We start from the raw sequence: 27887 nt of genomic DNA on the forward strand, positions 1-27887 counted from the left end.
TGTGCCTGGGCTACGTATAGGAAAACAATGTTTAACCTTTATTTTCCTCTTCCCTTACACTTGGCTAGTGCTCAGGAGAGTAGATAATGCAACCTGTATACAGACCGGGAGGTCATCAGGTAAAGGAACTGCACAGCGCTCTGGAGCCACTGAAGCTACATTAATGGGCTGTTGGACAGGGATATCTGCATCGGCCGAAGCCTGAGAAGCAGCAGTAGGACCTGCTGGCAATAGGACATGCAGGAACTCATCCGCGGTTCGACACATGGGCATCCTGAATAAGATGTCAGGACATAATTCAGGTAGCAATTGCACACAGAAGTTGCACCAGAAGATTAACAGTGATAATTATGCAAAGCAATAATGTTAATTAAATTAACTATTCAAATAGAGTTTTCCATTATATGTGCTGTAGCAAAATGATTGTAGTAGCAATTGTGAACCTTACAGTGGGGTATCTGGGTACCAATGCACAAAACACTGTCCCCTTGTTAAGCCCTGTTTAGGGCGTATAACCACCTCTGGAGAGACCGTGCTGTGTTGCAACCACTCTCCCACAGGACTGTTGCACAGTGAATCTAAAGCAGAAATAGCACGAAAGCGCCGTTCACAGTGGGAACCAGCAACTTACCCCTCTGAGGCAAATATTAAATGAAGCCTGCGGTCTGTAGTAATAACGCCCCCCCCCTGAATAATGGGGCATGCCTGCTCAAGTGGAGTATGTAAGTGGAGGGCCGATAACAACGTCTGGTGTGATGTCATCAACACCCTTTAATATACTTAGGTGTTATAATGTCCCACTGGGACAAAATGCTAGTCAGAGTCTTGCATTTCAGCACGCCCAAAGGGCACCCCTCTCAGCCCTGTATCAGACTAAGGCTAAGGTCCGTTTCCAGATCTAGTGGGTATGATAGTGCCCGTCACTGAGGGGTCAAAGGGTACACATGACACTATTGATATGCAGTGAAAAGACTTAATACTACCTCAATATTCAAACTAACTATATTATACAAGGTGTAACAACTTGATACGGAGAAGTATTCACCACAGCTTCTCTAGTTTCAAGGGAGGTAAATTGAGCATTGTGCCAAGTGATAGTGGCAAATTGTATCAGACAGCTCACTTACGTCAATCGTATCTCCACAGAACTATCAGTGAGGCAATTCAATCCTCCTATCCAGATCTAACAGTACTGTTTACCATGCCGGTATAACGGAAACACCAACACACACATGATACAACATGATAATGTTTGTATGAGTGATAGAGAGGTACGAATTTACGGGCATAATCATTCTCTTATGATAACAATCATTGATTGACAGCAAGTAATATTTTGAATGATACTCTATGTCCGTATCCAGTAAATAAATACAGTATGCTATACCAATCATAAGGATTGAGAGATATTGATCTGAGTAACTAATGGCAAGGATATAACTTTTTATATATTATTCTCAATCACTAACTAGTAGACCTATAGGCTACCGGTTTGTTGATTATTACCTGATATTACACAAATTTAAGCCCAACTCTCTTAATAGTATCTAGGAGAAAATCCTGAACAGATCACTCATCCATATGATTTAACACAATCATTTTATAATAGTGGAGGACATATAATCCTCAATTATTCCCCCGATATTTTAGACAGGGGCTTACACCAGCCGCCTCAGTGCTACTAATATAACCCAGATAGACATACTGGATATTACCTATAGTCAAACCCATTTCTCTGAATTAAATACAGGGGAACATCTTCATCAGACCATTCACATATGTACACATGATCTAACTAAATATTTTTGTGACAGTGGATGATATATAATCATTGATAATTCTCCTGATATTCTAAATAGGGGTTTTCTCTAGCCGTCATAGTGCTGTTGACACAACCCAGATAGATATTCTGGGATAACTACGCCGCAGGCAGTTACACTGATACCCCATAATGGGTGGCCATATGGATACCCCACAAATGTGACTCAACTGAACAGATATTTTCAATTATTCAAGTGATAGTGAAGTATATTAGAGGCCATATTATATGAAACATTCAGCTATCTCCTGTATTTCTTTAAGTGAGCACAACAGAGTCCAAACTATTTGTGTTATTTTACTTTTTATTGGTTTCTTATTAAAAGTTACGTTTTAATCCTACATGGAATTTGACACCTTCAAGTCTAGGCATAGAGTGCTAGGTGCATTCTTTCAGTGGATAGTCTGTTATCCACTATTTTTTTGTTCATTGTAATTTGGAACTGTGGGTTAATGATTCTAGTCAGGGGTAAGATAGTCTAGATGAGAGGGAATATGCCATGAATTTTTCATGACACAACAGATTCCATGTTTTTTTGTTTTAAGCTTAACCAGGGCTCAGCTATTATAACAGCAGCAAGAATTTACATGTTGTTGCATTTTTTCCAGTATAATTTCCAAGTCTTTTACAAAACACTGTCAATGTCAACAGAAATTAGTTTTACTTATGCTACTGGTGTTATAGCGCACACCAAAGGATATGAGTAATAGATTAAATAAAATCATTAGAGAAGAGAGAAAGAGAGAAAAAAAAAAAAAAAAAAAAAAACAAGGGGGGAGGGGGAATGGGAGGGAATAAGGGGGAGTAAGGAGAGGATAGATGGTATGGAACGAGTTTCAGTAATACACCATATACGTTATGCCTATGTGTTCAAGTGTTCATGGGTTTCCATAACTCCAGCATGTATTCATGTATTTCTATTCTATCGTCTCTCCAGTACCTATAGCGTTCCAGCTGTAGGTTCCTGTTTACCCAGGTTGCCCAGTCTGAAATAGAAGGAATGTTTGTTGTTTTCCAATTTTTAGGGATTAGAGCTTTAGCGCTATTGAGCAGTATATACAAGAGTTGCCTCTTGGGTTTGTCAGCAATCTTGGGGAGGTTATGATATAATAATATATTAGGGCTCCTGTTTAGTTTGATCTGTAAATTATTATCTATCCTATCTAGTATATTCCTCCAGAAAGTCTCGATCAGTGGGCAGCTCCACCATATGTGTGAAAGAGTCCCCTGTTCCCCACATCCTCTCTAGCATTTCCCATCAGTTTGTCTATAGATCTTTTGTAATCTGGCAGGGGTGAGGTACCACCGAGACAGATACTTGTAATTTGATTAAATTGTTTTAGCAGATACAGAAGCCTTTGTGTGATTAATGAAATTTTTTTTCCATTCACTGTCCGTGGGGCACGAGCACAGCTCTTTGCCCCACTGAGCTGCAAAGGTCGGCAGGGGTGTCCTCTCGTGCGACATTAGCGTTCGGTACATTATGGTGATCAAATGTCCCGGATTTTCTGGGAGTAAGCTGAGTTTCTCTAGTATTGTTAATTGCCTAGTTAGGAGTTCTGCTTGTTTATACGTCCCCATGAAATGACGGAGTTGCATATAAAAGTACCAGTGTATTTCTTGCTACCCTTGGTCTTCCTCCACCCCATATATAGACTTCTAGTGTGTTCTGTAACTTCTGCAAGTAATTCTTTTGGAGGGGAATCGGAGCGTCTGCAGATAGTACAGGATTCGCGGAAGCACGTTCATTTTGATTACGCCAATGCGCCCATACCAGGATATTTTTTTACTTTTCCAAGAGGACAGGTCACATGTGATTGAGTGTAGCAGATGAGTGTAATTGGCCTCGAATAGTGATTCTGGTAATGCTGTGATGTTAATTCATAGATATTTAAGTGTTCGGGTTTGTAACCTTAATGGGCATTTGTCTATAAGATGACACAGTTCTGTCTGCGTTAGATTTATGTTTAAGATTTCTGACTTGCTTTGGTTTAATTGAAAGTTGGACACCCTACCGTACTCTACAAATTCCCGTAGGGTTTCTGGGAGGGACAAAAGTGGGTTGGACAATGATAATAGAACATCATCGGCATATAGTGATAATGTATGGTCCTTTTGACCTATCTTTATCCCTGATATTTTCTGATTTTCCCTAATTTTCTGCGCCAATACCTCAATTGTCAAGGCGAAAAGCAGAGGGGACAACGGACAACCCTGCCGGGTGCCGTTACTGATATGGAAGGGTTCAGACAATATGTTGTTTATTTTAATTTGTGCCGTGGGTACTGTGTAAAGTGAGAGAACTTTGCTCATAAAATGGGGCCCAAAATTCATCTTCGACCGGGTGGCCTTAAGAAAAGGCCAGCTCACCCTGTCGAAGGCCTTCTCAGCGTCTGTTGACACCAAGATGGATGGTATGTTTTTGCTTTGGGCGTAATTCACTAGAAGGCATGCTTTTATGGTGTTGTCCCTAGCCTCACGGCCCGGGACAAAACCGACTTGATCCGGTGACACCAACTTTGGTAAAAATCTGTTCAACCTAGTGGAAAGAACTTTAGCAAATATTTTTCAGTCCACATTCAGCAGCGAAATAGGTCTGAAGTTTTCAGGTCGGTTCGCTGGCTTCCCTGGTTTTGGGATTGTGGTGATGTGGGCTAATAACATGGTTGGTGGGAATTCTTGTGTCAGTCCTATTTCGTTGAATAAGGTCGTCAGTTGTGGTGCAAGGATGTGTTTGTACAGTTTATAATACTTAGCACTAAACCCATCAGGGCCTGGGCTCTTGCCTGCAGGTAAGTCGTCTATGGTTCTAGCCACTTCTTCAGTGGTAATAGGAGCCTCCAAATCCCCTGCTTCCTCACGCGTGAGGGAGGGTAACGTGACCGAATTAAGATAAGTGTCAATTTCTAGTGTGTCAACATTGCTGTCCCCGCCCTCCCGAGCCTCTCCCCTATTCTGTATATTATATAGTTTGCTGTAATATGTTTTTAGGACATCCGCTATTGCAGGGCTATTTGTGCAGGGTTTCCCTTTTCTATCTAGGATGGCGTGTATGTGTGTTTTTAGCTGCCCTCTCTTCAGTGCTCTTGCTAAAAGTTTGCCAGGTTTATCCCCGAATTCATAAAAATTTTGTTGAAGCTTTAGAGCAGCCTTTTGATGTTCTATAGAATGTAAGTTTTGCAACTCTTCCCTAGCTTGAAGTAGTTCTGTTTTAAGGGAGCTATTAGCCGGGAGTTTTTTTATGGTACTTTTCCAAGTCTTGTATTTTATTCAGAAGAAAGGTATACTTTATTCTGGCTTGTTTGGCCAGTTGAGATTTTTGTTTCATAAGTTCTCCTCTGAGAACACACTTATGTGCTTCCCAAATAGTGCTAGTCTGCAGGTCAGGTGTTGAGTTGTGCTGGAAGTATTCTCTCAGTGTCTTTTCTATTTGTGTTTTAATAACCTGGTTACTGAGCATAAAATCGTAAAATCTCCATATGTATGGCTGTGTGGGTATCGTGGGCCAGTTTAATTTGCAGATTACCGGTGCGTGGTCTGACCATGTCATTGGGAGTATCTGTGCATCTGTGACTAGTGCCAGCGTGGTTTGGTCTGTAAATATGTAGTCTATTCTTGTAAAGAGGCTATGGGGGTGGGAAAAAAAGGTGTAGTCTCGTTTCATAGGATGTAAAACTCGCCACACATCGTGTACTGCCAGACCGTCTAACCGGTTGCTACACTGTTTAACCACTCTCTTAGGAATAGAAATTGTAGTCCGTGACGTGTCTAATTGGGGGTCTAATGGTATGTTAAGATCTCCTGCTATTATTAGTGCTCCTTTACTTATCTCCAAAATTTTATTGGTAAGGGCCTTCAGGAATTTGTTTTGATGTAGGTTTGGCGATAACACGTTAACCAAGGTTACCATTCTGTTATATAGCCTGCCTATTAGAATAAAATATCTGCCCTCCGGATCCTTTTCCTCATGAATAGTAACCCATGGGGAAGAGTGTTTAATCATCCCTACTCCATTCTTTTTTTGGTTACCTGAGGCAAAAAAGGTGGTGGGAAATTTAGGACAATGCCATCTCGGCTCTCTACCTCGCTTAAAGTGGGTTTCCTGCAAGAATAGTATATCACATTTCAGTCTTTGAGCATCTCTCATTAGATGTGATCTTTTTTCTGAGATGTTCAGTCCCTTTGTGTTAAGCGTCAGAATTGACAGGTTATGTGTCACGTGTGGGGGCATGCTGATGGTGAGGGTTAGGGAGGACAAGATGGGGAGGGAAAAAAATAAATAAAAATAGATAGAGGAAATTAATAGAAGATAAGAAAGAAAGAGTGAAGAGGAAGTTTAGATTAAAAGATATACGAGGTCCTAAAGTCAATAGAAAGATTAAATACACCCCGTAGAGAACTTATTTATAGTTTAGTTAAAAAAATTCTTATTCTCACTGTGTGTCCTCTGGTATTTAAGAAATAAGGGATGAAAAAAGACTAGAAATACCCTAAGACGGGTAAGTTTACCTGACAGGTCAGCTAAGGGCAAAGAAAAGTGTCAGGTAATAATGTGTGGGGTCAGTATCCCCACATCCAAACTACTTAATAAAGAAAAATCTGGTATAATTAGGTTTAAAGATGCCCAGTTTCATCTGGGCTCAGATAAACAATTCAGAATTGCTGTTCCATTGTTGTGACATTAATATCCAAGTACAAGTATAAGTTTAAATTCAACAGATTATAATAATTCAACAATACACAAATTTCAATAACTTTATAACGCAACATCTATATTAACTCTCATTGAAAAGTAAATATTAGTCCCACCCCACCTTAAACCTTTGAAGTGCAGAGTCCATGTTCATAAATATTAGACATTGTACACTATTTTCCCTCCTAAGTCCTTACTAGCTAAGTTCAGCTATATCAGTGCACCAAGCCTTTCATTGGGGGTCATATGTATTGCTTTCAGTGTGTCTCACCTATTTACCATATGAGCTGTTTTTCACATTTTATAATTCTATAGTGTTTCAGGTCTATCAAAGGGGCTATTTCTCTACATTTAAGTTGTGGTCATCACTACCTCTCCATGCTGGATCTAATGTGAGTTTACCTGGGGCTGTGAGGATCTCATAACTATGTGTAGGAATTAGGCAGCTCGTTATTTACTTCAATTTTGGTTGTTTCATTAAAATTCTGTTTCTATAGACAATTAACCTGCTTGCTATACACATGTTAATAAAGAGTCAATAAACACAACTATATTTAAACTATGGAGACCTTTAAGCCCTCTGACATATAACAGCTCAAACACAAGTGTACTGTCAATTAAAGTTCCATTGTACTCTACATTACATTATATGCATAGTTACTATCTCCTGGGTCTCATTCATCTTGTGGTGCAGATTCCTGTTCTGGTGGTGGAATGTCCAGATCCAAGACCTCGCAGAAAGCCGGTAGGTCAGATGATGTTCTGTATGTAGCTTGTTTTCCATTCCTGGTGGCAATAATGCTCACCGGGAATCCCCATTTGTATGGGACGCCATGTCTTTGGAGGACACTAGTGATAAACTTTAGATCCCTCCGTTTCTGGCTCAGGTCCGAGAAGATCTGGATCTGGATACCTGCATGGGTCACAGTCCTCATGGCCCTCACTTTTTGTGAGATAAGTTCCTTGTCTTTATAGCTCATAAATTTGACTATAATGTCTCGTGGTGGCGCCTTAGGGGATGGTTTTGGACGAAGCGCCCTGTGCGCCCTTTCCATGGATACTTCTGGAGCGCTTGGCGTTCCCTTTATAGTCCTAAATAAATCCTGAAGGTATCCTTCTATGGCGTTATTGCTTACTGTTTCAGGCACTCCTCTGATCCTCATGTTATTGCGCCTTCCTCTGTTGTCCAGATCCTCAATTCTGGACAACAGGAATTGTATATCTCCTTCATGGCTTTGTATGTGTTGTGAATTTACATCTACCTGTTTCTGCAATGTCTCATGTTTGGTTTGGAGAGTGTGCACTCGCTGGCTAACGCTGTTCAGATCTTTTTTCAAATCTCCAAACAATGATCTCATTTCTGTTAGTACTATATTGATGTCTGCTTTCGAAGAGATAGTATTCAAATCCTCCCTTGTAAGAGGCTCTTGTGGCAGTATGTCTGTTGTGGGCCTCTCACTAGGTGCTGAGGATGCTGGTCTTGATATTTCAATGTCTTCCTTCTCAGCAGGAATTGGTGTCATTTTTAAATAGCTTGTTAGACTGTTGTTCTTATTTCCTTTGTCGGGCCTATTACCTTTTTTATTTGACATACTGCTTAATGTCCAGCACTCCTGATTGTAGTCTCACTTGTATTATATGGTAATGAGCTGCTGCAGTTACTGTTCTGCAAACAGCCTATATCAAATGCACACAGGTGACTGTATTCCAAGACTTTTAAGTTGATCAGTGTCTCTCTGAGATAATTCTACTTTTAATTTGCAGTGCTGATGTATTAAACTGCTTTCCTTTCTTGTTCTTCTACCAAGTGACTGAACTGCGCGCTGTTTGAGGCCTGATCTCCAATTTACTCTGTCTATGACGCAGTTAGAGAATGTCTTATTTACCCTCAAATAGCAGTGCTTATGGTGGCACCTTTTGTATCAGGGATCACCAACTTGTGTTGCTTTACAGTTCTAAATAGTTTTACCTGTCAAGTGAACCCCCAATTACTCTGTCCACACTACCGTCCGTGAGGGCAAATGATCCTGTGTGTGTCAGTGTTTATGGCGTCACTTTCCGTTTTGGGGGTCTCAAACTGGTGATACTTTACTGCCTTAATTATTTTTGTTAGATCGGCAAGCCCCAAATTATTTCAGTCACACAGCTGTTTGTGCGATTACTCACCAATGTTAACTCTGCCGTTTGCGGTGTGATAGACGCGGCCTGTTTTCCTCTCTGCCAGCTTTTATTACCGGGTCTATATCGCGGCCACCTCCACGCCAAGTAAGTGCCGCGGTCGTCACCTCCCAGACCTTCGATCGGTGATAATTGCTCTTTACTTATAATTCCGTGGGGAGACCGGGACGAACCTCTTGCTCCTTGTTGTCTGTAACTTGCCTCCTAGGGCTGTCAATTCAAGGCCGACAGAAGCCGCGGCATAGAGATTATCATCGCTCCTGTTTCACAAGTCACCTGTGTGTTGTGCACCTCCAAGCCACTTACAGAGTCCTTTTTATACTAAAATATTGGGCATCCTTTATCCCTATTCTTGCTTAGTTTGGATGTGGGGCTTAAGAGCCAGGATTTAGGCAGCCATTTCCCTGCACGGCCAGGCTCCGCCCCCCATCTAATTAATTTTATGTTAATTATTGATTAAAATATTTTAATTAATGACTCCTCCTAGATAAGAAAATGGGAATATATAGGGTCTAGCCCAATGGGAGGGGGTCGCTTTCCTGTGTTTTGGAACTGGTCACATAATATATGGAGTTGGTAATTTGCTAATCAACTACAGAGGTCCGAGATTATTGGATTATAACTGCTGAGGCTAGTTTAGCCTACTCGGACAGACCTACGACCTGACAGTTTGATTCCTGTCTGCAAAGGGGGAATTTATTTACCTTGGTGATGTATGAAATTAAGTCACTTTAAATGTTAATGTCATTAAGATTTACCCTTTACATTTATGTAAAATACCTTTGTCTATTTGATCAGGTAAATTAATTAATTGTTTTATAGCTTTGTGTTTTCCTTTTAAAAATTCCTACCACCTGGTCTTATTTGTCGACAATAACATCGGGTGAAACAGGAATTATGATAAATTATTATCTGACGGTTTGTCATAATTATTAATTTACCTGATTTTCTGCAATTACCTTAGAGGGTTTATAATAAAATATTTGGTTCCCATCATTTTGCCAATTATTGTGAAAATATTATTTAATTATCTTTATAGTTTAATCTCTGCATTATTCTGTTTTTCTTGAAAGTTGGAGTTATGTTATCGCTTTAACTGATTATTATAGGACTGTAGTTTATTTCTCTGTAATATTTTGTTTGCTTAAGTTACTATTAAATGCTAAATATTTTTCTAATTGAAATCTTTTAATAAAGCAAAATTGTTGGTATTTATCTGGTGTTGGTATAATTAATAGACTGATAGCAACTGCAATTATTCAGGTTTTGTTTATTATCTTTAACAAGTTACAAAAAGTGTGTCATTAAAAATTGCACCATTTCAAATAATATAATTTTATAGATAAAGGTAATATTCATAACACTGGCTTTCCTTGTCTACCCCATGAACAAACCATCAGACTTCAAGCATCTACCTTCAGAAGAACACTGGATAAGCACCCCTACTGCAAATGGACTATGGTATTGAAGCAGAGTGTCTGAGGAAGGTGGAGCTCTAAGAGGACAAGGACTATTCTTAAAGTGATCAGAGGCCACCCAGAGACACTTGTGCTTTTCCCATGCTTCATGCTTCACTGTGGAGAATGTACAGAGCAAGAAACTGTCGGAAATATTGGGGGGTGCTAGCAATGCAGGTGGAGAAATTAAGATGCAGCATTGCTTGGGGGTAGATAGGGGGCTGGTTGGGTCTTTATGCAGATAGACCAGTAGTTTGAGGATGCTGGGAGGTAGACGGAGAGTATTGGAGGGGCCACACCTATGTGCAGTGACAAATTGTGCCCTATTGCCTATAAAGTTATAGCAGTAAATGTGAATACATTTCTCTACAGTATTCTCACATAGATTCATGTTATACCGAAGTATTAGGCTTATATTGTTGTTAAAGGATTTACTCCTTTTCTGTGCTTTTCTATTTTATGTTATTCTGTTAGAATAAAAGGGTGGTATGTTAGGATATGTTAGCCTTACCAACCCCATCTTGTCTAAGAAGAGTTTATTATGTAGTAAGAAATGTGCTTATGTTAGTGAGACTTGCATAGCTAGAATGGCCCTGGGAATGACCCTGACAATGTGCTTGGATGCACTGTTATCTCTACAAGATGTCAAACGGCCTTGATTTGTGCTGGGCTATGAGGCTCAGATTTACTGTTATCTGAAGTTAGGTATTTCTGTAGAACTGACTCCCTAACACTCCTTTTCTACCAATTATATTTTAAATGAGCTTCTTCGTTCTTGCAGAAATAATATGTAAGATGATGTAGTTATGAACATGTCACCGTGTTAACCCTCTATGCTTTAACCACTGCCTATAAAAAGTGTTGCTCATCTTCTAATAAACAGAACAGATGTTAGACTGATTGCTGCGTGGTCTGATTCCTGTTCTCTGGGATATCCCATCAAGTAACCCATTCCTTTCCAGGTGACAGTGTATGATCCAGGCCAAGTGCTGACTGACACTCTCCCCCCTGAAAATTACACCTAACAGTGGGCATCCAGGTTGGCCTTGGGGACTCAGTTTTAATCACTTCTATGTTCCTATGACTTTTCCGAAAGGAACAAAAAACGTCCCATTGGACGACCCTTGGGGCAAGTCTTCTTGTCCTGCAGTATGAAAGCTTCTTTTCCACCTGTGACTGTGGCTATGATAAAGTCCAGACTCGGACCAGATATGGACTTACCCTTAAACAACAGTGACAGCAGTCTAGATTTAGACACATTATCCGCTGACAACAGGGCCCTCCTAGCCAGAACGGTAAAACTATAGATTTTCTTGTTAATGTAGATAATCTGTAGGTTTGCATCACTGATTAAGGTGTTTGCAAACCATATAGATTGTATGTGGTCCTGAATCTCTTCTAATGGAGTTTCCACCGTAATCAGGTCCGTTAAGGACACACACCAGAATTTGTGTGGCCCCCGTAACTGTAGCAATACCTACTGCTGGTTGAAACAATGCACCAGACTGAAGAAACATCCTCCTGAGGTATCCCTCAAGTTTTCTGTTAAGAGGATCTCTAAAGGAGGTACTTTCCTCAAGCGGGATAGTTGTGTGCATGGATAGTGTGGATATAGCGCCATCCACCTTAGGCACACTTTTCCAGACCTCTACGTGTTCAGCTGGAAAAGGAAATAACCTCTTAAATGCTACTGAAGGGGCAAATTGAGGGCCTAGCTTCTCCCATTGCATGGAGGTGATTTCAGAGATAATGGGTGGTAAAGAAAAACATCAGGGGCCCTAGGCCTAGGTCTAAATACTGATTCCAGTCTCTAGACCTGTTCTTCCTCAGGCGGCTTTGCTGCGGGGACCCCCAGGGTAGACAGGAGCCTGAGCTGCTCCACTTTGAACCTAATTCTACCCTCTTCCAAATCCTCGTTGGAGTGGTCAGAGGAAGGGAGTTCACCGTCAGAGCTAAGGGTTCATCCTCAGAAGCCTGCCCATAACTGTTGGTCATGGCCTCCGCCACCGTGCCTGGGCTACGTATAGGAAAACAATGTTTAACCTTTATTTTCCTCTTCCCTTACACTTGGCTAGTGCTCAGCAGAGTAGATAATGCAACCTGTATACAGACCGGGAGGTCATCAGGTAAAGGAACTGCACAGCGCTCTGGAGCCACTAAAGCTACTTTAATGGGCTGTTGGACAAGGATATCTGCATCGGCCGAAGCCTGAGAAGCAGCAGTAGGACCGGCTGGCTATAGGACATGCAGGAACTCATTCGCGGTTCAACGCATGGGCATCCTGAATAAGATGTCAGGACATAATTCAGGTAGCAATTGCACACAGAAGTTGCACCAGAAGATTAACAGTGATAATTATGCAAAGCAAACATTTAATGTTAATTAAATTAACTATTCAAATAGAGTTTTCCATTATATGTGCTGTAGCAAAATGATTGTAGTAGCAATCGTGAACCTTACAGTGGGGTATCTGGGTACCAATGCACAAAACACTGTCCCCTTGTTAAGCCCTGTTTAGGGCGTATAACCACCTCTGGATAGACCGTGCTGTGTTGCAACCACTCTCCCACAGGACTGTTGCACAGTGAATCTAAAGCAGAAATGGCACGAAAGCGCCGTTCACAGCGGGAACCAGCAACTTACCCCTCTGAGGCAAATATTAAATGAAGCCTGCGGTCTGTAGTAATAACGCCCCCCTGAAAAATGGGGCATGCCTGCTCAAGTGGAGTATGTAAGTGGAGGGCCGATAACAATGTCTGGTGTGATGTCATCAACACCCTTTAATATACTTAGGTGTTATAATGTCCCACTAGGACAAAATGCTTGTCAGAGTCTTGCATCTCAGCGTGCCCAAAGGGCACCCCTCTCAGCCCTGTATCAGACTAAGGCTAAGGTCCGTTTCCAGATCTAGTGGCATGATAGTGCCCGTCACCGAGGGGTCAAAGGGTACACATGACACTATTGATATGCAGTGAAAAGACTTAATACTACCTCATTAGACAAATTGCCATGAAAGAGGGTAGAAGTTACCCATGATAAGACTGATAACATTGTGTGTTTCACACTAAATTACAGACGGGGGATTTCGGTTAAACTGTGAGGCATGGGAAATCCAGCGTCAATCAGTGTTATATAAACCAACACTCTATAAAGATTTACATGACTATATTATCACCAGTTTTAGACTTCATTCTTCTCTACAGAGCACCTCTCTCTGCCTACCTCCATGATATGAGGCACTACTACTGGAGGGTAGGGAAAGTGGGAGGGGTATTTATAGTCTTGTTTGGGGCATCTTTGCCTCCATCTGGTGACCAGGTAGAGTAATTACCATAGGTTAAGAATGTTTTCGTGGAGTCTCACTGCCAATGGAAGGAAAATTGTTTTGTTTTTTTAATTGTATTGCATATCTGAATCATTTAAAAAAAAACTTTAGCATTTCATGTCCCTTTAAAAATGGAATGTTATTGAAATTGATATTATTAAGGTAATCATTTTTCTCCTCCCAAGTACAGCTTAACAGTTAAAGGGACACTGAACCCAATTTTTTTCTTTCATGATTCAGATAGAGCATGGAATTTTAAGCAACTTTCTAATTTACTCCTATTATCAAATTTTCTTCGTTCTCTTGTGATCTTTATTTTAAAAGCAGGAATGTAAATCTTAGCAGTCAGCTCATTTTAGGTTCAGCACCATGGATAGCGCTTGCTTATTGGAGGTTTACATTTACCCACCAATAAGCAAACATAACTCAGGTTCTCAACCAAAAATGGGCTGGCTCCTATGCATCACATTACTGCTTTTTAAATAAAGATAGCAAGAGAACGAAGAAAAATTGATAATATGAGTAAATTAGAAAGTTGCTTGAAATTGCTGATCTATCTGAATCATGAAAAAAATTAATTGGATTTAGTGTCCCTTTAATCAAATATGAATCTATTAAACAGGAGATAGTTTTATTAATTTCACTGATCTGTGTATCTCTAATGGTGAATAAGCAAATCTGTAATTAATCTGAAGTATTATTGGTAGTCTAAAAATTATACCTTTATGTAGAAAACCAGGATATAAATTGCTTTATTGCTAGTGATTTCAATCAAATCTACCCTGTCCCTTGGTGAGATCAGAGGTTATCTGTTTCTGCAGTACCCAGAAGTGACACCGTCCTGTCCCTAGGTGACATTTACTGACTGTGCATCAGAGGTTATCTGTTACTGCAGTACCCAGAAGTGACACGGCCCTGTCCCTAGGTGACATTTACTGACTGTGCATCAGAGGTTATCTGTTACTGCAGTACCCAGAAGTGACACCGTCCTGTCCCTAGGTGACATTTTACTGACTGTGCATCAGAGGTTATCTGTTACTGCAGTACCCATAAGTGACACCGTCCTGTCCCTAGGTGACATTTTACTGACTGTGCATCAGAGGTTATCTGTTACTGCAGTACCCAGAAGTGACACCGCCCTGTCCCTAGGTGACATTTTACTGACTGTACATCAGAGGTTATCTGCTACTGCAGTACCCAGAAGTGACACCGCCCTGTCCCTAGGTTACATTTTACTGACTGTGCATCAGATGTTATCTGCTACTGCAGTACCCAGAAGTGACACCGTCCTGTACCTAGGTGACATTTACTGACTGTGCATCAGAGGTTATCTGTTACTGCAGTACCCAGAAGTGACACCGTCCTGTCCCTAGGTGACATTTACTGACTGTGCATCAGAGGTTATCTGTTACTGCAGTACCCAGAAGTGACACGGCCCTGTCCCTAGGTGACATTTACTGACTGTGCATCAGAGGTTATCTGCTACTGCAGTACCCAGAAGTGACACCGTCCTGTCCCTAGGTGACATTTACTGACTGTGCATCAGAGGTTATCTGTTACTGCAGTACCCAGAAGTGACACCGTCCTGTCCCTAGGTGACATTTACTGACTGTGCATCAGAGGTTATCTGTTTCTGCAGTACCCAGAAGTGACACCGTCCTGTCCCTAGGTGACATTTACTGACTGTGCATCAGAGGTTATCTGTTACTGCAGTACCCAGAAGTGACACGGCCCTGTCCCTAGGTGACATTTACTGACTGTGCATCAGATGTTATCTGGGTACTGCAGTACCCAGAAGTGACACCGTCCTGTCCCTAGGTGACATTTACTGACTGTGCATCAGAGGTTATCTGTTACTGCAGTACCCAGAAGTGACACGGCCCTGTCCCTAGGTGACATTTACTGACTGTGCATCAGAGGTTATCTGTTACTGCAGTACCCAAAAGTGACACCGCCCTGTCCCTAGGTGACATTTTACTGACTGTGCATCAGATGTTATCTGCTACTGCAGTACCCAGAAGTGACACCGTCCTGTACCTAGGTGACATTTACTGACTGTGCATCAGAGGTTATCTGTTACTGCAGTACCCAGAAGTGACACCGTCCTGTCCCTAGGTGACATTTACTGACTGTGCATCAGAGGTTATCTGTTACTGCAGTACCCAGAAGTGACACCGTCCTGTCCCTAGGTGACATTTACTGACTGTGCATCAGAGGTTATCTGTTACTGCAGTACCCAGAAGTGACACCGTCCTGTCCCTAGGTGACATTTTACTGACTGTGCATCAGAGGTTATCTGTTACTGCAGTACCCAGAAGTGACACCGTCCTGTCCCTAGGTGACATTTTACTGACTGTGCATCAGAGGTTATCTGTTACTGCAGTACCCAGAAGTGACACCGTCCTGTCCCTAGGTGACATTTTACTGACTGTGCATCAGAGGTTATCTGTTACTGCAGTACCCAGAAGTGACACCGTCCTGTCCCTAGGTGACATTTACTGACTGTGCATCAGAGGTTATCTGTTACTGCAGTACCCAGAAGTGACACCGTCCTGTCCCTAGGTGACATTTACTGACTGTGCATCAGAGGTTATCTGTTACTGCAGTGCCCATATAAGTGACACCGTCCTGTCCCTAGGTGACATTTACTGACTGTGCATCAGAGGTTATCTGTTACTGCAGTGCCCATAAGTGACACCGTCCTGTCCCTAGGTGACATTTACTGACTGTGCATCAGAGGTTATCTGTTACTGCAGTGCCCATAAGTGACACCGTCCTGTCCCTAGGTGACATTTTACTGACTGTGCATCAGAGGTTATCTGTAACTGCAGTACCCATAAGTGACACCGTCCTGTCCCTAGGTGACATTTTACTGACTGTGCATCAGAGGTTATCTGTAACTGCAGTACCCAGAAGTGACACGGCCCTGTCCCTAGGTGACATTTTACTGACTGTGCATCAGAGGTTATCTGCTACTGCAGTACCCAGAAGTGACACCGTCCTGTACCTAGGTGACATTTACTGACTGTGCATCAGAGGTTATCTGTTACTGCAGTGCCCATAAGTGACACCGTCCTGTCCCTAGGTGACATTTACTGACTGTGCATCAGAGGTTATCTGTTACTGCAGTGCCCATAAGTGACACCGTCCTGTATTTACAATAAACTATCACACCTGTGTTGAAATACATTAAGTTTTTTTATTTATGTAAGAAATATTTCCAAGCTTTAAACAATTGAATTATTGCATGCATTCTGCTTACCCTTTTGCTGGATCAAGTGCCAATGATCGTGGGTTATCCAAATCCTTCCAAATCAAAACCTGCCTGAAGGCTCCATCCAGACGTGACACCTCAATGCGATTGGTGCCAGTGTCTGCCCAGTACAGATTCTTCCCCATCCAGTCCACTGCTAGGCCCTCTGGAAAATCCAGTCCAAATTCTACCACATGTTCCACTGAGCTCCCATTCATGAACGCCCGGCTTATTGTCTGCAAAATTGTGTAAAACCACATTGCTTAAAGGGACAGTAAAGTAAAAAAAAAATATTCCATGTGTTAAATAGGGCATGTCATTTTAAACAACTTTCCAATTTACTTTTATCACCAATTTTGCTTTGTTCTCTTGGTATTCTTAGTTGAAAGCTAAATCTAGGAGGTTCATGTGCTAATTTCTTAGACCTTGAAGACTGCCTCTAATCGGAAAGCATTTGACAGTTTTCCACCACTAGAGGGCGTTAGTTCATGTGTTTCTAATAGATAACTTTGAGCTCAGGCACGTGAAGCTCCTAGGACTCAGCACTGATTGGCTAAAAATGCAAGTCTGTCAAAAGAACTGAAATAAGGGGGCAGTTTGCAGAGGCATAGATGCAAGGTAATCACAGAGGTAAAAAAGTATATTATTATAACTGTGTTGGTTATGCAAAATTGGGGAATGGGTAATAGAGGGATTATCTACCTTTTTAAACAACAAAAATTCTGGTGTTTACTGTCCCTTTAAACTATTTACTTGTTATCAGAAGAGCCGTAAAGCTGGTGAGCTGTCTATGTTCTCTGAGAAGACCACTGCAACATCTTTGTGATCACATGGTGCATAACTGATCTCCCGCATTTCATTTATTGGTAATTCAAATTAAGTATACACACAGGCAGTAAATATACTCAAAGGTTGTTCCTTTGTGGCACGTCCAAGGTCAAACTATGGCCCTTTTTATTACTTCTAATAAAACAGAATTTATGCTTACCTGATAAATTACTTTCTCCAACGGTGTGTCCGGTCCACGGCGTCATCCATAACTTGTGGGATATTCTCTTCCCCAACAGGAAATGGCAAAGAGTACAGCAAAAGCTGTCCATATAGTCCCTCCTAGGCTCCGCCCACCCCAGTCATTCGACCGACGGACAGGAGAAAAACAGGAGAAACTATAGGGTGCCGTGGTGACTGTAGTTAAAGAAAATAATTCATCAGACCTGATTAAAAAACCAGGGCGGGCCGTGGACCGGACACACCGTTGGAGAAAGTAATTTATCAGGTAAGCATAAATTCTGTTTTCTCCAACATTGGTGTGTCCGGTCCACGGCGTCATCCTTACTTGTGGGAACCAATACCAAAGCTTTAGGACACGGATGAAGGGAGGGAGCCAATCAGGTTGCCTAAACGGAAGGCACCACGGCTTGCAAAACCTTTCTCCCAAAATTAGCCTCCGAAGACGCAAAAGTATCAAATTTGTAGAATTTGGCAAAAGTGTGCAGGGAAGACCAAGTCGCTGCCTTACATATCTGATCAACAGAAGCCTCGTTCTTGAAGGCCTATGTGGAAGCCACAGCCCTAGTAGGGTGAGCTGTGATGCGTTCAGGAGGCTGCCGTCCGGCAGTCTCGTAAGCCAATCGGATGATGCTTTTCAGCCAAAAGGAAAGAGAGGTAGCAGTAGCTTTTTGACCTCTCCTCTTGCCAGAATAAACGACAAACAGAGAAGACGTTTGTCTGAAATCCTTTGTTGCTTCTAAATAGAACTTTAAAGCACGAACTACATCTAGATTGTGTAACAAACGTTCCTTCTTCGAAACTGGATTAGAACACAAAGAAGGCACAACTATTTCCTGGTTAATATTCTTGTTGGAAACAACCTTTGGAAGGAAACCAGGTTTAGTACGCAAAACAACCTTATCTGAATGGAACACCAGATAGGGCGGATTACACTGCAGAGCAGATAACTCAGAAACTCTTCTAGCAGAAGAAATAGCAACCAAAAACAGAACTTTCCAAGATAACATCTTGATATCTATGGAATGTAGAGGTTCAAACAGAACCCCTTGAAGAACTGAAAGAACTAAATTCAGACTCCAGGGAGGAGTCAAAGGTCTGTAAACAGGCTTGATCCTGACCAAAGCCTGAACAAAAGCTTGAACATCAGGCACAGCTGCCAGTCGTTTGTGTAATAAGACAGATAAAGCAGAAATCTGTCCCTTTAGAGAACTCGCTGATAATCCCTTATCCAAACCTTCTTGGAGAAAAGAAAGGATCCTAGGAATTTTGATCTTACTCCATGAGAATCCCTTGGATTCACACCAACAGATATATCTTTTCCATATTTTATGGTAAATCTTCCTAGTTACAGGTTTTCTGGCTTGTATCAGAGTATCTATTACAGAATCCGAAAACCCACGCTTAGATAAAATCAAGCGTTCAATTTCCAAGCCGTTAGCTGAAGGGAAACGAGATTTGGATGTTCGAATGGACCTTGTACTAGAAGATCCTGTCTCAAAGGTAGTTTCCATGGTGGAGCCGATGACATATTCACCAGGTCTGCATACCAAGTCCTGCGTGGCCACGCAGGAGCTATCAAGATCACCGAGGCCCTCTCCTGCTTGATCCTGGCTACCAGCCTGGGAATGAGAGGAAACGGTGGAAACACATAAGCTAGGTTGAAGGTCCAAGGCGCTACAAATGCATCCACTAGAGTCGCCTTGGGATCCCTGGATCTGGACCCGTAGCAAGGAACCTTGAAGTTCTGACGAGACGCCATTAGATCCATGTCTGGAATGCCCCATAATTGAGTCAACTGGGCAAAGATCTCCGGGTGGAGTTCCCACTCCCCCGGATGGAATGTCTGACGACTCAGATAATCCGCCTCCCAGTTTTCCACTCCTGGGATGTGGATCGCAGATAGGTGGCAGGAGTAATCCTCCGCCCATTTTATGATTTTGGTCACTTCTCTCATCGCCAGGGAACTCCTTGTTCCCCCTGATGATTGATGTAAGCAACAGTCGTCATGTTGTCTGATTGGAATCTTATGAATCTGGCCTTTGCTAGTTGAGGCCAAGCCCTGAGAGCATTGAATATCGCTCTCAGTTCCAGAATGTTTATCGGGAGAAGAGACTCTTCCCGAGGCCATAGCCCCTGAGCTTTCAGGGAGTTCCAGACCGCGCCCCAGCCCACTAGACTGGCGTCGGTCGTGACGATGACCCACTCTGGTCTGCGGAAACTCATTCCCTGGGACAGGTGGTCCTGGGTTAGCCACCAACGGAGTGAGTCTCTGGTCTTCTGATCTACTTGAATCACTGGAGACAAGTCTGTATAGTCCCCATTCCACTGTTTCAGCATGCACAGTTGTAGTGGTCTTAGATGAATTCGCACAAAAGGAAATGTCCATTGCTGCAACCATCAACCCTACTACTTCCATGCACTGAGCTATGGAAGGACGTGGAACAGAATGAAGAGCTTGACAAGCGCTTAGAAGTTTTGACTTTCTGACATCTGTCAGGAAAATCTTCATTTCTAAAGAATCTATTATTGTCCCCAAGAAAGGAACTCTTGTCGACGGAGACAGGGAACTTTTTTCTATGTTCACTTTCCATCTGTGAGATCTGAGAAAGGCCAGAACGATGTCTGTGTGAGCCTTTGCCTTTGAAAGAGACGACGCTTGTATCAGAATTTCGTCCAAGTAAGGTGCCACTGCAATGCCCCTTGGTCTTAGAACCGCTAGAAGGGACCCGAGTACCTTTGTGAAAATCCTTGGAGCAGTGGCTAGCCCGAATGGGAGAGCCACAAACTGGTAAAGTTTGTCCAGAAAGGCAAACCTTAGGAACTGATGATGATCTTTGTGGATAGGAATATGTAGATACGCATCCTTTAGATCCACGGTAGTCATAAATTGACCCTCCTGGATTGTAGGTAAAATTGTTCGAATGGTTTCCATTTTGAACGATGGCACTCTGAGAAATTTGTTTAGGATCTTTAAATTCAGAATTGGTCTGAAAGTTCCCTCTTTTTTGGGAACCACAAACAGATTTGAGTAAAACCCCATTCCTTGTTCCACGGTTGGAACTGGGTGTATCACTCCCATTTTTAACAGGTCTTCTACACAATGTAAGAATGCCTGTCTCTTTATTTGGTTTAGATAAGTGAGACATGTGGAACCTTCCCCTTGGGGGTAGTTCCTTGAATTCCAGAAGATAACCCTGAGAAACTATTTCTAGTGCCCAGGGATCCTGAACATCTCTTGCCCAAGCCTGAGCAAAGAGAGAGAGTCTGCCCCCTACTAGATCCGGTCCCGGATCGGGGGCTACTCCTTCATGCTGTTTTGTTAGCAGCAGCAGGTTTCTTGGCCTGCTTACCCTTGTTCCAGCCTTGCATCGGTTTCCAAGCTGGTTTGGTTTGCGAAGCATTACCCTCTTGTCTAGAGGCTGCAGAGTTGGAGGCCGGTCCGTTCCTGAAATTGCGAAAGGAACGAAAATTAGACTTATTCTTGGCTTTGAAAGGCCTATCTTGTGGGAGGGCGTGGCCCTTACCCCCAGTGATGTCTGAGATAATCTCTTTCAATTCTGGCCCACAAAGAGTTTTACCCTTGAAAGGGATATTAAGCAATTTTGTCTTGGAAGATACATCCACTGACCAAGACTTTAGCCAGAGCGCTCTGCGCGCCACAATTGCAAACCCAGAATTTTTCGCCGCTAATCTAGCTAACTGCAAAGCGGCATCTAAAATAAAGGAATTAGCTAACTTAAGTGCGTGAACTCTGTCCATAACCTCCTCATATGGAGTCTCTCTGAGCGATTTTTCTAGTTCCTCGAACCAGAACCACGCTGCTGTAGTGACAGGAATAATGCACGAAATAGGTTGCAGGAGGAAACCTTGCTGTACAAAAATCTTTTTAAGCAAACCCTCCAATTTTTTATCCATAGGATCTTTGAAAGCACAATTATCCTCGATAGGAATAGTAGTGCGTTTGGCTAGTGTAGAAACTGCCCCCTCGACCTTAGGGACTGTCTGCCATAAGTCCTTTCTGGGGTCGACCATAGGAAATAATTTCTTAAATATAGGAGGGGGAACAAAAGGTATGCCGGGCTTCTCCCACTCCTTATTCACTATGTCCGCCACCCGCTTGGGTATAGGAAAAGCGTCGGGGTGCACCGGAACCTCTAGGAACTTGTCCATCTTGCACACTTTTTCTGGAATGACCAGGTTGTCACAATCATCCAGAGTAGATAACACCTCCTTAAGCAGTGCGCGGAGATGCTCTAATTTAAAATTAAATGTCACAACATCAGGTTCTGCCTGTTGAGAAATTCTACCTGAATCTGAAATTTCCCCATCTGACAAAACCTCCCTCATGGCCCCTTCAGATTGGTGTGAGGGTATGACAGAGCAATTATCATCAGCGCCCTCCTGCTCTACAGTGTTTAAAACAGAGCAATCGCGCTTTCTCTGATATGCAGGCATTTTGGATAAAATATTTGCTATGGAGTTATCCATTACTGTCGTCAATTGTTGCATAGTAATAAGCATTGGCGCGCTAGAAGTACTAGGGGTCTCCTGCGTGGGCAAAACTGGTGTAGACACAGAAGGAGATGATGTAGAACTATGTCTACTCCCTTCATCTGATGAATCATCTTGGGCAACTTTACTATCTGTGGCAGTACTGTCTTTACTTTGTTTGGACGCTATGGCACAATTATCACACAATTTTGAAGGGGGAGACACATTGGCTTCCATACATACAGAACATAGTTTATCTGAAGGCACAGACATGTTAAACAGGCTTAAACTTGTCAATAAAGTACAAAAACCGTTTTTAAACAAAACCGTTACTGTCTCTTTAAATTTTAAACAGTGCACACTTTATTACTGAATATGTGAAAAACTATGAAGGAATTGTTTAATTTAACCAAATTTTCACCACAGTGTCTTAAAGCATTCAAAGCATTGCACCCAAAATTTGAGACCTTTAACCCTTAAAATGAAGAAACCGGAGCCGGTTACAGTTTTAACCCCTCTACAGTCCCAGCTACAGCCTTTGCTGCGACTTTACCAAACCCAGGGGGTATACGATACCAAATGAAGCCTTCTAGGAACCTTTTCAACTACTTTCAGACCCACACACATGCAGCTGCATGTCCTGCTCTCAAAAGTAACTGCGCAGTAATGGCGCGAAAATGAGGCTCAGTATACTACAGGGAAGGCCCTACCTGACTGAAAAGGTGTCTAAACCAGTGCCTGACGTTAAAAAAAAAAACTTTCCCCAAAATTTATAAGTGTGAATATCAACATCAAGCTTTATAAAATGCCCAAATAAAGCAATCGATCTTGCCCAAAAAAGTGTCTACCAGTTTTATAGCCCACATTAAGCCCTTTATTCTGTTTGTTTTAGACTAAGAAAATGGCTTACCGGTCCCCATGAGGGGAAATGACAGCCTTCCAGCATTACACAGTCTTGTTAGAAAAATGGCTAGTCATACCTTAAGCAGAAAAGTCTGCTAACTGTTTCCCCCAACTGAAGTTATTTCATCTCAAAAGTCCTATGTGGAAACAGCAAACAATTTTAGTTACTGCTGCTAAAATCATATTCCTCTCACAAACAGAACTCTTCATCTCTTTCTGTTTCAGAGTAAATAGTACATACCAGCACTATTTTAAAATAACAAACTCTTGATAGTAGAATAAAAAACTACAACTAAACACCACATACTCTTCACCATCTCCGTGGAGATGTTGCCTGTACAACGGCAAAGAGAATGACTGGGGTGGGCGGAGCCTAGGAGGGACTATATGGACAGCTTTTGCTGTACTCTTTGCCATTTCCTGTTGGGGAAGAGATATTCCCACAAGTTATGGATGACGCCGTGGACCGGACACACCAATGTTGGAGAAACATGCTCATCTGTGCCAGAAGTACTAAGTTATACAGTTACATTAGTGATTTGTTGTTATAAGCTAATTATATATGACACACTCAGTTTACCTTTGAACTAATATCTGTCCAGTAGATCCTGTTATCTGACACATCAAAGTCTAGAGCAGACGCCTCTTTGACACCAGTAAGTGGCATGACCACATCGTTATTGCTGGTTTCCAGAGAAATCCTGTGAATCGCTGCTCTGCTGGTGAAGACCAGAAAGGCTTCAGGAATGATACAGGTTCTCATGTCACTTAGTAACTCCAACCCTATGGGGCAGGAACACTGGATTCCACGGGGGGTGAAGAAACATAAGTGACTGCAGCCACCATTTCTATCAGCGCATGGATTTATATCTACAAACCAATGAGAAAGACAAAGAATACAATTAAATAAAAAAGTTTCTAATTTACTTCTATTACCAAAAGTGCTTCATTCTCCTGTTATTCTTTCTTGAAGAGACATCTAGATAGATATTGTGCACACATTACAGGAAATAGTGCTGCCATTTAGTGCCCTTGCTAATATATTGGCACCCTTGGTAAATATGAGAAATTGCCTTTATTGTTTAACTTTTTGTTCTAAAAACACAATACTCTGCTCTCATGGATATCAAACAAATGCAAACACAACACAAGTTTATCCAAAAATCTTTGTTAAATGTATGTGTGGCACAATTATTGGCACCCTTATGAATTCATATAAGAAAAATATTTTTGAAGTATATTCCCATTGATATTTTAAACTTTTTAATACACCTGGGTAGCTAAGGAAATTGTTCAACCATGACTTTCTGTTTCACAGGGGTATAAATATCAGGTAACAGAGGCCACATTCCTGTAGTCCTCCATAACAATGGGTAAGACCAAGGAATATAGCAGTGATGTGCAGCAAAAGGTTGTTGAGCTTCACAAAATGGGAAGTGGCTATAAGAAAAAAACAGAATCATTGAAAATGCTCATTTCCACCACAAGGGCAATAATTAAGAAGTTCCAGTCAACTGGAAATGTTATGAATCAACCTGGAAGAGGAGGTGTGTCTATATTGTCTCAACACACTGTGAAGAGAATAGTTTGAGTGGCTAAAATATCTCCAAGGATCACAGCTGGAGAATTGCAGAATTTAGTTGCATCTTGGGGTCAGAAAATCTCCAAAACTACAATCCGACGTCATCTACATCATCATAAGCTGTTTTGGAAGGGTTTCAAGAAAAAAAGCAATTGTTAGAGGTTTGATGTATTGTTCATATGTTTGGTTTGCTGTTTAACCAATTCCCTCTGTAACCTGAAGCTATGTGACTCTGGAATGCCAGGGTGTATAAATCTGTGTGCTACTTTCAAATAAAAACAGAATTTATGCTTACCTGAAAAAATTTCTTTCTCTTGCGATGTATCGAGTCCAATACTTGTGGGATATTCTCCTTCCCAACAGGAAGAGGCAAAGAGAGCACCCACAGCAGAGCCGTCTATATAGCTCCTCCCCTAACTCCACCCCTCAATCATTCGACCGAAGGCTAGGAAGAAAAAGGAGAAAAAGGAGAAACTATAGGGTGCAGAGGTGACTGAAGTTTTTAAAATAAAAATATACTACCTGTCTTAAACAGACAGGGCGGGCCGTGGACTCGATACATCGCAAGAGAAAGAAATTTATCAGGTAAGCATAAATTCTGTTTTCTCTTGCAAGATGTATCGAGTCCACAGATTCATCCAATTCTTGTGGGATACCAATACCAAAGCTTTAGGTAACGGATGAAGGGAGGGACAAGACAGGTACCTAAACGGAAGGCACCACTGCTTGTATAACCTTTCTCCCAAAAATAGCCTCCGAAGAAGCAAAAGTATCAAATTTGGAAAATTTGGAAAAAGTATGAAGCAAAGACCAAGTCGCCGCCTTACAAATCTGTTCAACTGAAGCCTCATTTTTAAAAGCCCATGTGGAAGCCACCGCTCTAGTAGAGTGAGCAGTAATTGTTTCAGGAGGCTGCTGGCCAGCAGTCTCATAAGCCAAACGGATGATGCTTTTCAGCCAAAAAGAAAGAGGTTGCCGTAGCCTTTTGACCTCTCCGCTTTCCAGAATAGACAACAAACAATGAAGATGTTTGACAGAAATCTTTAGTTGCTTGTAAGTAGAACTTTAAAGCACGAACCACATCTAGGTTGTGCAACAGACGTTCCTTCTTGGAAGAAGGATTAGGACACAGAGAAGGAACAACAATTTCCTGATTGATATTCCTATTAGAAACAACCTTAGGAAGAAACCCAGGTTTGGTACGCAAAACCACCTTATCCGCATGGAAAACAAGATAAGGTGAGTCACACTGTAAAGCAGATAATTTAGAAACTCTTCGAGCCGAAGAGATAGCTATCAAAAACAGAACTTTCCAAGATAAAAGCTTAATATCTATGGAATGCATAGGTTCAAACGGAACCCCTTGAAGAACTTTAAGAACCAAATTTAAACTCCATGGCGGAGCAATAGGTTTAAACACAGGCTTGATTCTAACTAAAGCCTGACAAAACGCCTGAACGTCTGGAACATCTGCCAGACACTTGTGTAAAAGGATAGACAAAGCAGATATTTGTCCCTTTAAAGGGCCACTGTAAGTAAATATTTTCTATGCCTGTTACTAACTAACTACCCCAAATACGCTTTTTATCAATAGCATTTCATTAACATATCTCTACCGTATATCAGAAATCTTGTCTCCAAATTTAATTGTTTTCCAAACCCACTCCGTGGGTATCCTTTGCTCTGTACCAATCCGTTTACAATACCTAGGTTTCAAAATGGCGCTTTAAACACAAAGTTATTGGTTTAAGTATTTTGAACACTCAGTGCTGAAAATAGTGGGCAGGATAACGTGACATCATCGGCGAATAAAAGATATAACTTTTAGAACGTTATGAAACTTCGTTTTGGAGAAAATATAGGTCAGTAGGTTTTAATTAATGTTTATTAACTTTAATATGTTAGTTGTTTAGCTTAAAAATTATAACAGAAAGTAATCCTTTAAGGAACTAGCTCCTTCTTGGAGAAAAGCTAATAGCCTAGGAATCCTGATCTTACTCCATGAGTAACCCTTGGAATCACACCAGTAAAGATATTTACGCCATATCTTATGATAGATTTTTCTGGTGACAGGCTTTCGAGCCTGAATCAAGGTATCAATGACCAATTCAGAGAAACCACGCTTTGCTAAAATCAAGCGTTCAATATCCAAGCAGTCAGATGCAGAGAACGTAGGTTTGGATGCTTGAATGGACCTTGAAACAGAAGGTCCTGCCTCAGCGGCAGAGTCCATGGTGGGACGGATGACATGTCCACCAGGTCTGCATACCAAGTCCTGCGTGGCCACACAGGTGCTATTAGAATCACCAAAGCTCTCTCCTGCTTGATTCTGGCAATCAGACGAGGAAGGAGAGGGAATGGTGGAAACACATAGGCCAGGTTGAAGGACCAGGGCATTGCTAGAGCATCTATCAGCACTGCCTGGGGATTCCTTTACCTGGACCCGTAACGAGACGCCATCAGACCTAATTCTGGTGTGCCCCAAAGCCAAATCAGTTGGGCAAACACCTCGGGATGGAGCTCCCACTCCCCCGGATGAAAAGTCTGTCAACTTAGGAAATCCGCCTCCCATTTCTCTACTCCTGGGATATGGATTGCTGAAAGATGGCAAGATTGAGTCTCTGCCCATCAAATTATTTTGGAAACCTCTATCATCACTAGAGAACTCCTTGTTCCCCCTTGATGATTGATATAAGCTATAGTCGTGATGTTGCCCGACTGAAATCTGATGAATTTGGCCACAGCCAGTTGAGGCCACGCCTGAAGCGCATTGAATATCGCTCTCAGTTCTAGAATGTTTATCGGGAGGAGAGTTTCCTCCCGAGACCGTAAGCCCTGTGCTTTCAGGGAGTTCCAGACTGCACCCCAGCAGGCTGGCATCTGTCGTAACTATGATCCACTCTGGTCTGCGGAAACACATTCCCCGAGACAGGTGAACCTGTGATAACCACCAGAGAAGAGAATCTCTGGTCTCCTGATCCAGATCTATCTGAGGAGATAAATCTGCATAATCCCCACTCCACTGTTTGAGCATGCATAGTTGCAGTGGTCTGAGGTGTAAGCGAGCAAAAGGAACTATGTCCATTGCCGCTACCATAAGTCTGATTACCTCCATACACTGAACCACTGATGGCCGAGGAATGGAATGAAGAGCTCGGCAGGTGGTTAAGAGTTT

At 42.0% G+C, this 27887-nt stretch overlaps 1 protein-coding gene across 1 annotated transcript in view; it reads right to left on the bottom strand.

Annotated features, from left to right (window-relative positions):
- The window catches only part of LOC128635700 (low-density lipoprotein receptor-related protein 5), a 1026620-nt gene that overhangs the window by 486508 nt on the left and 512225 nt on the right, over positions 1 to 27887 (bottom strand). The window contains exons 8-9 of the mRNA XM_053688826.1: positions 23711 to 24000; positions 16735 to 16961 (exon numbers count right to left, since the gene is read on the bottom strand). Coding sequence (XP_053544801.1) covers positions 16735 to 16961; positions 23711 to 24000 — 517 coding nt within the window. The remainder of the gene's footprint in view (positions 1 to 16734; positions 16962 to 23710; positions 24001 to 27887) is intronic.

This window comes from Bombina bombina, chromosome 7 (genome assembly GCF_027579735.1).
Source record: "Bombina bombina isolate aBomBom1 chromosome 7, aBomBom1.pri, whole genome shotgun sequence".
In the NCBI taxonomy this organism is placed as follows: Eukaryota; Metazoa; Chordata; class Amphibia; order Anura; family Bombinatoridae; genus Bombina; species Bombina bombina.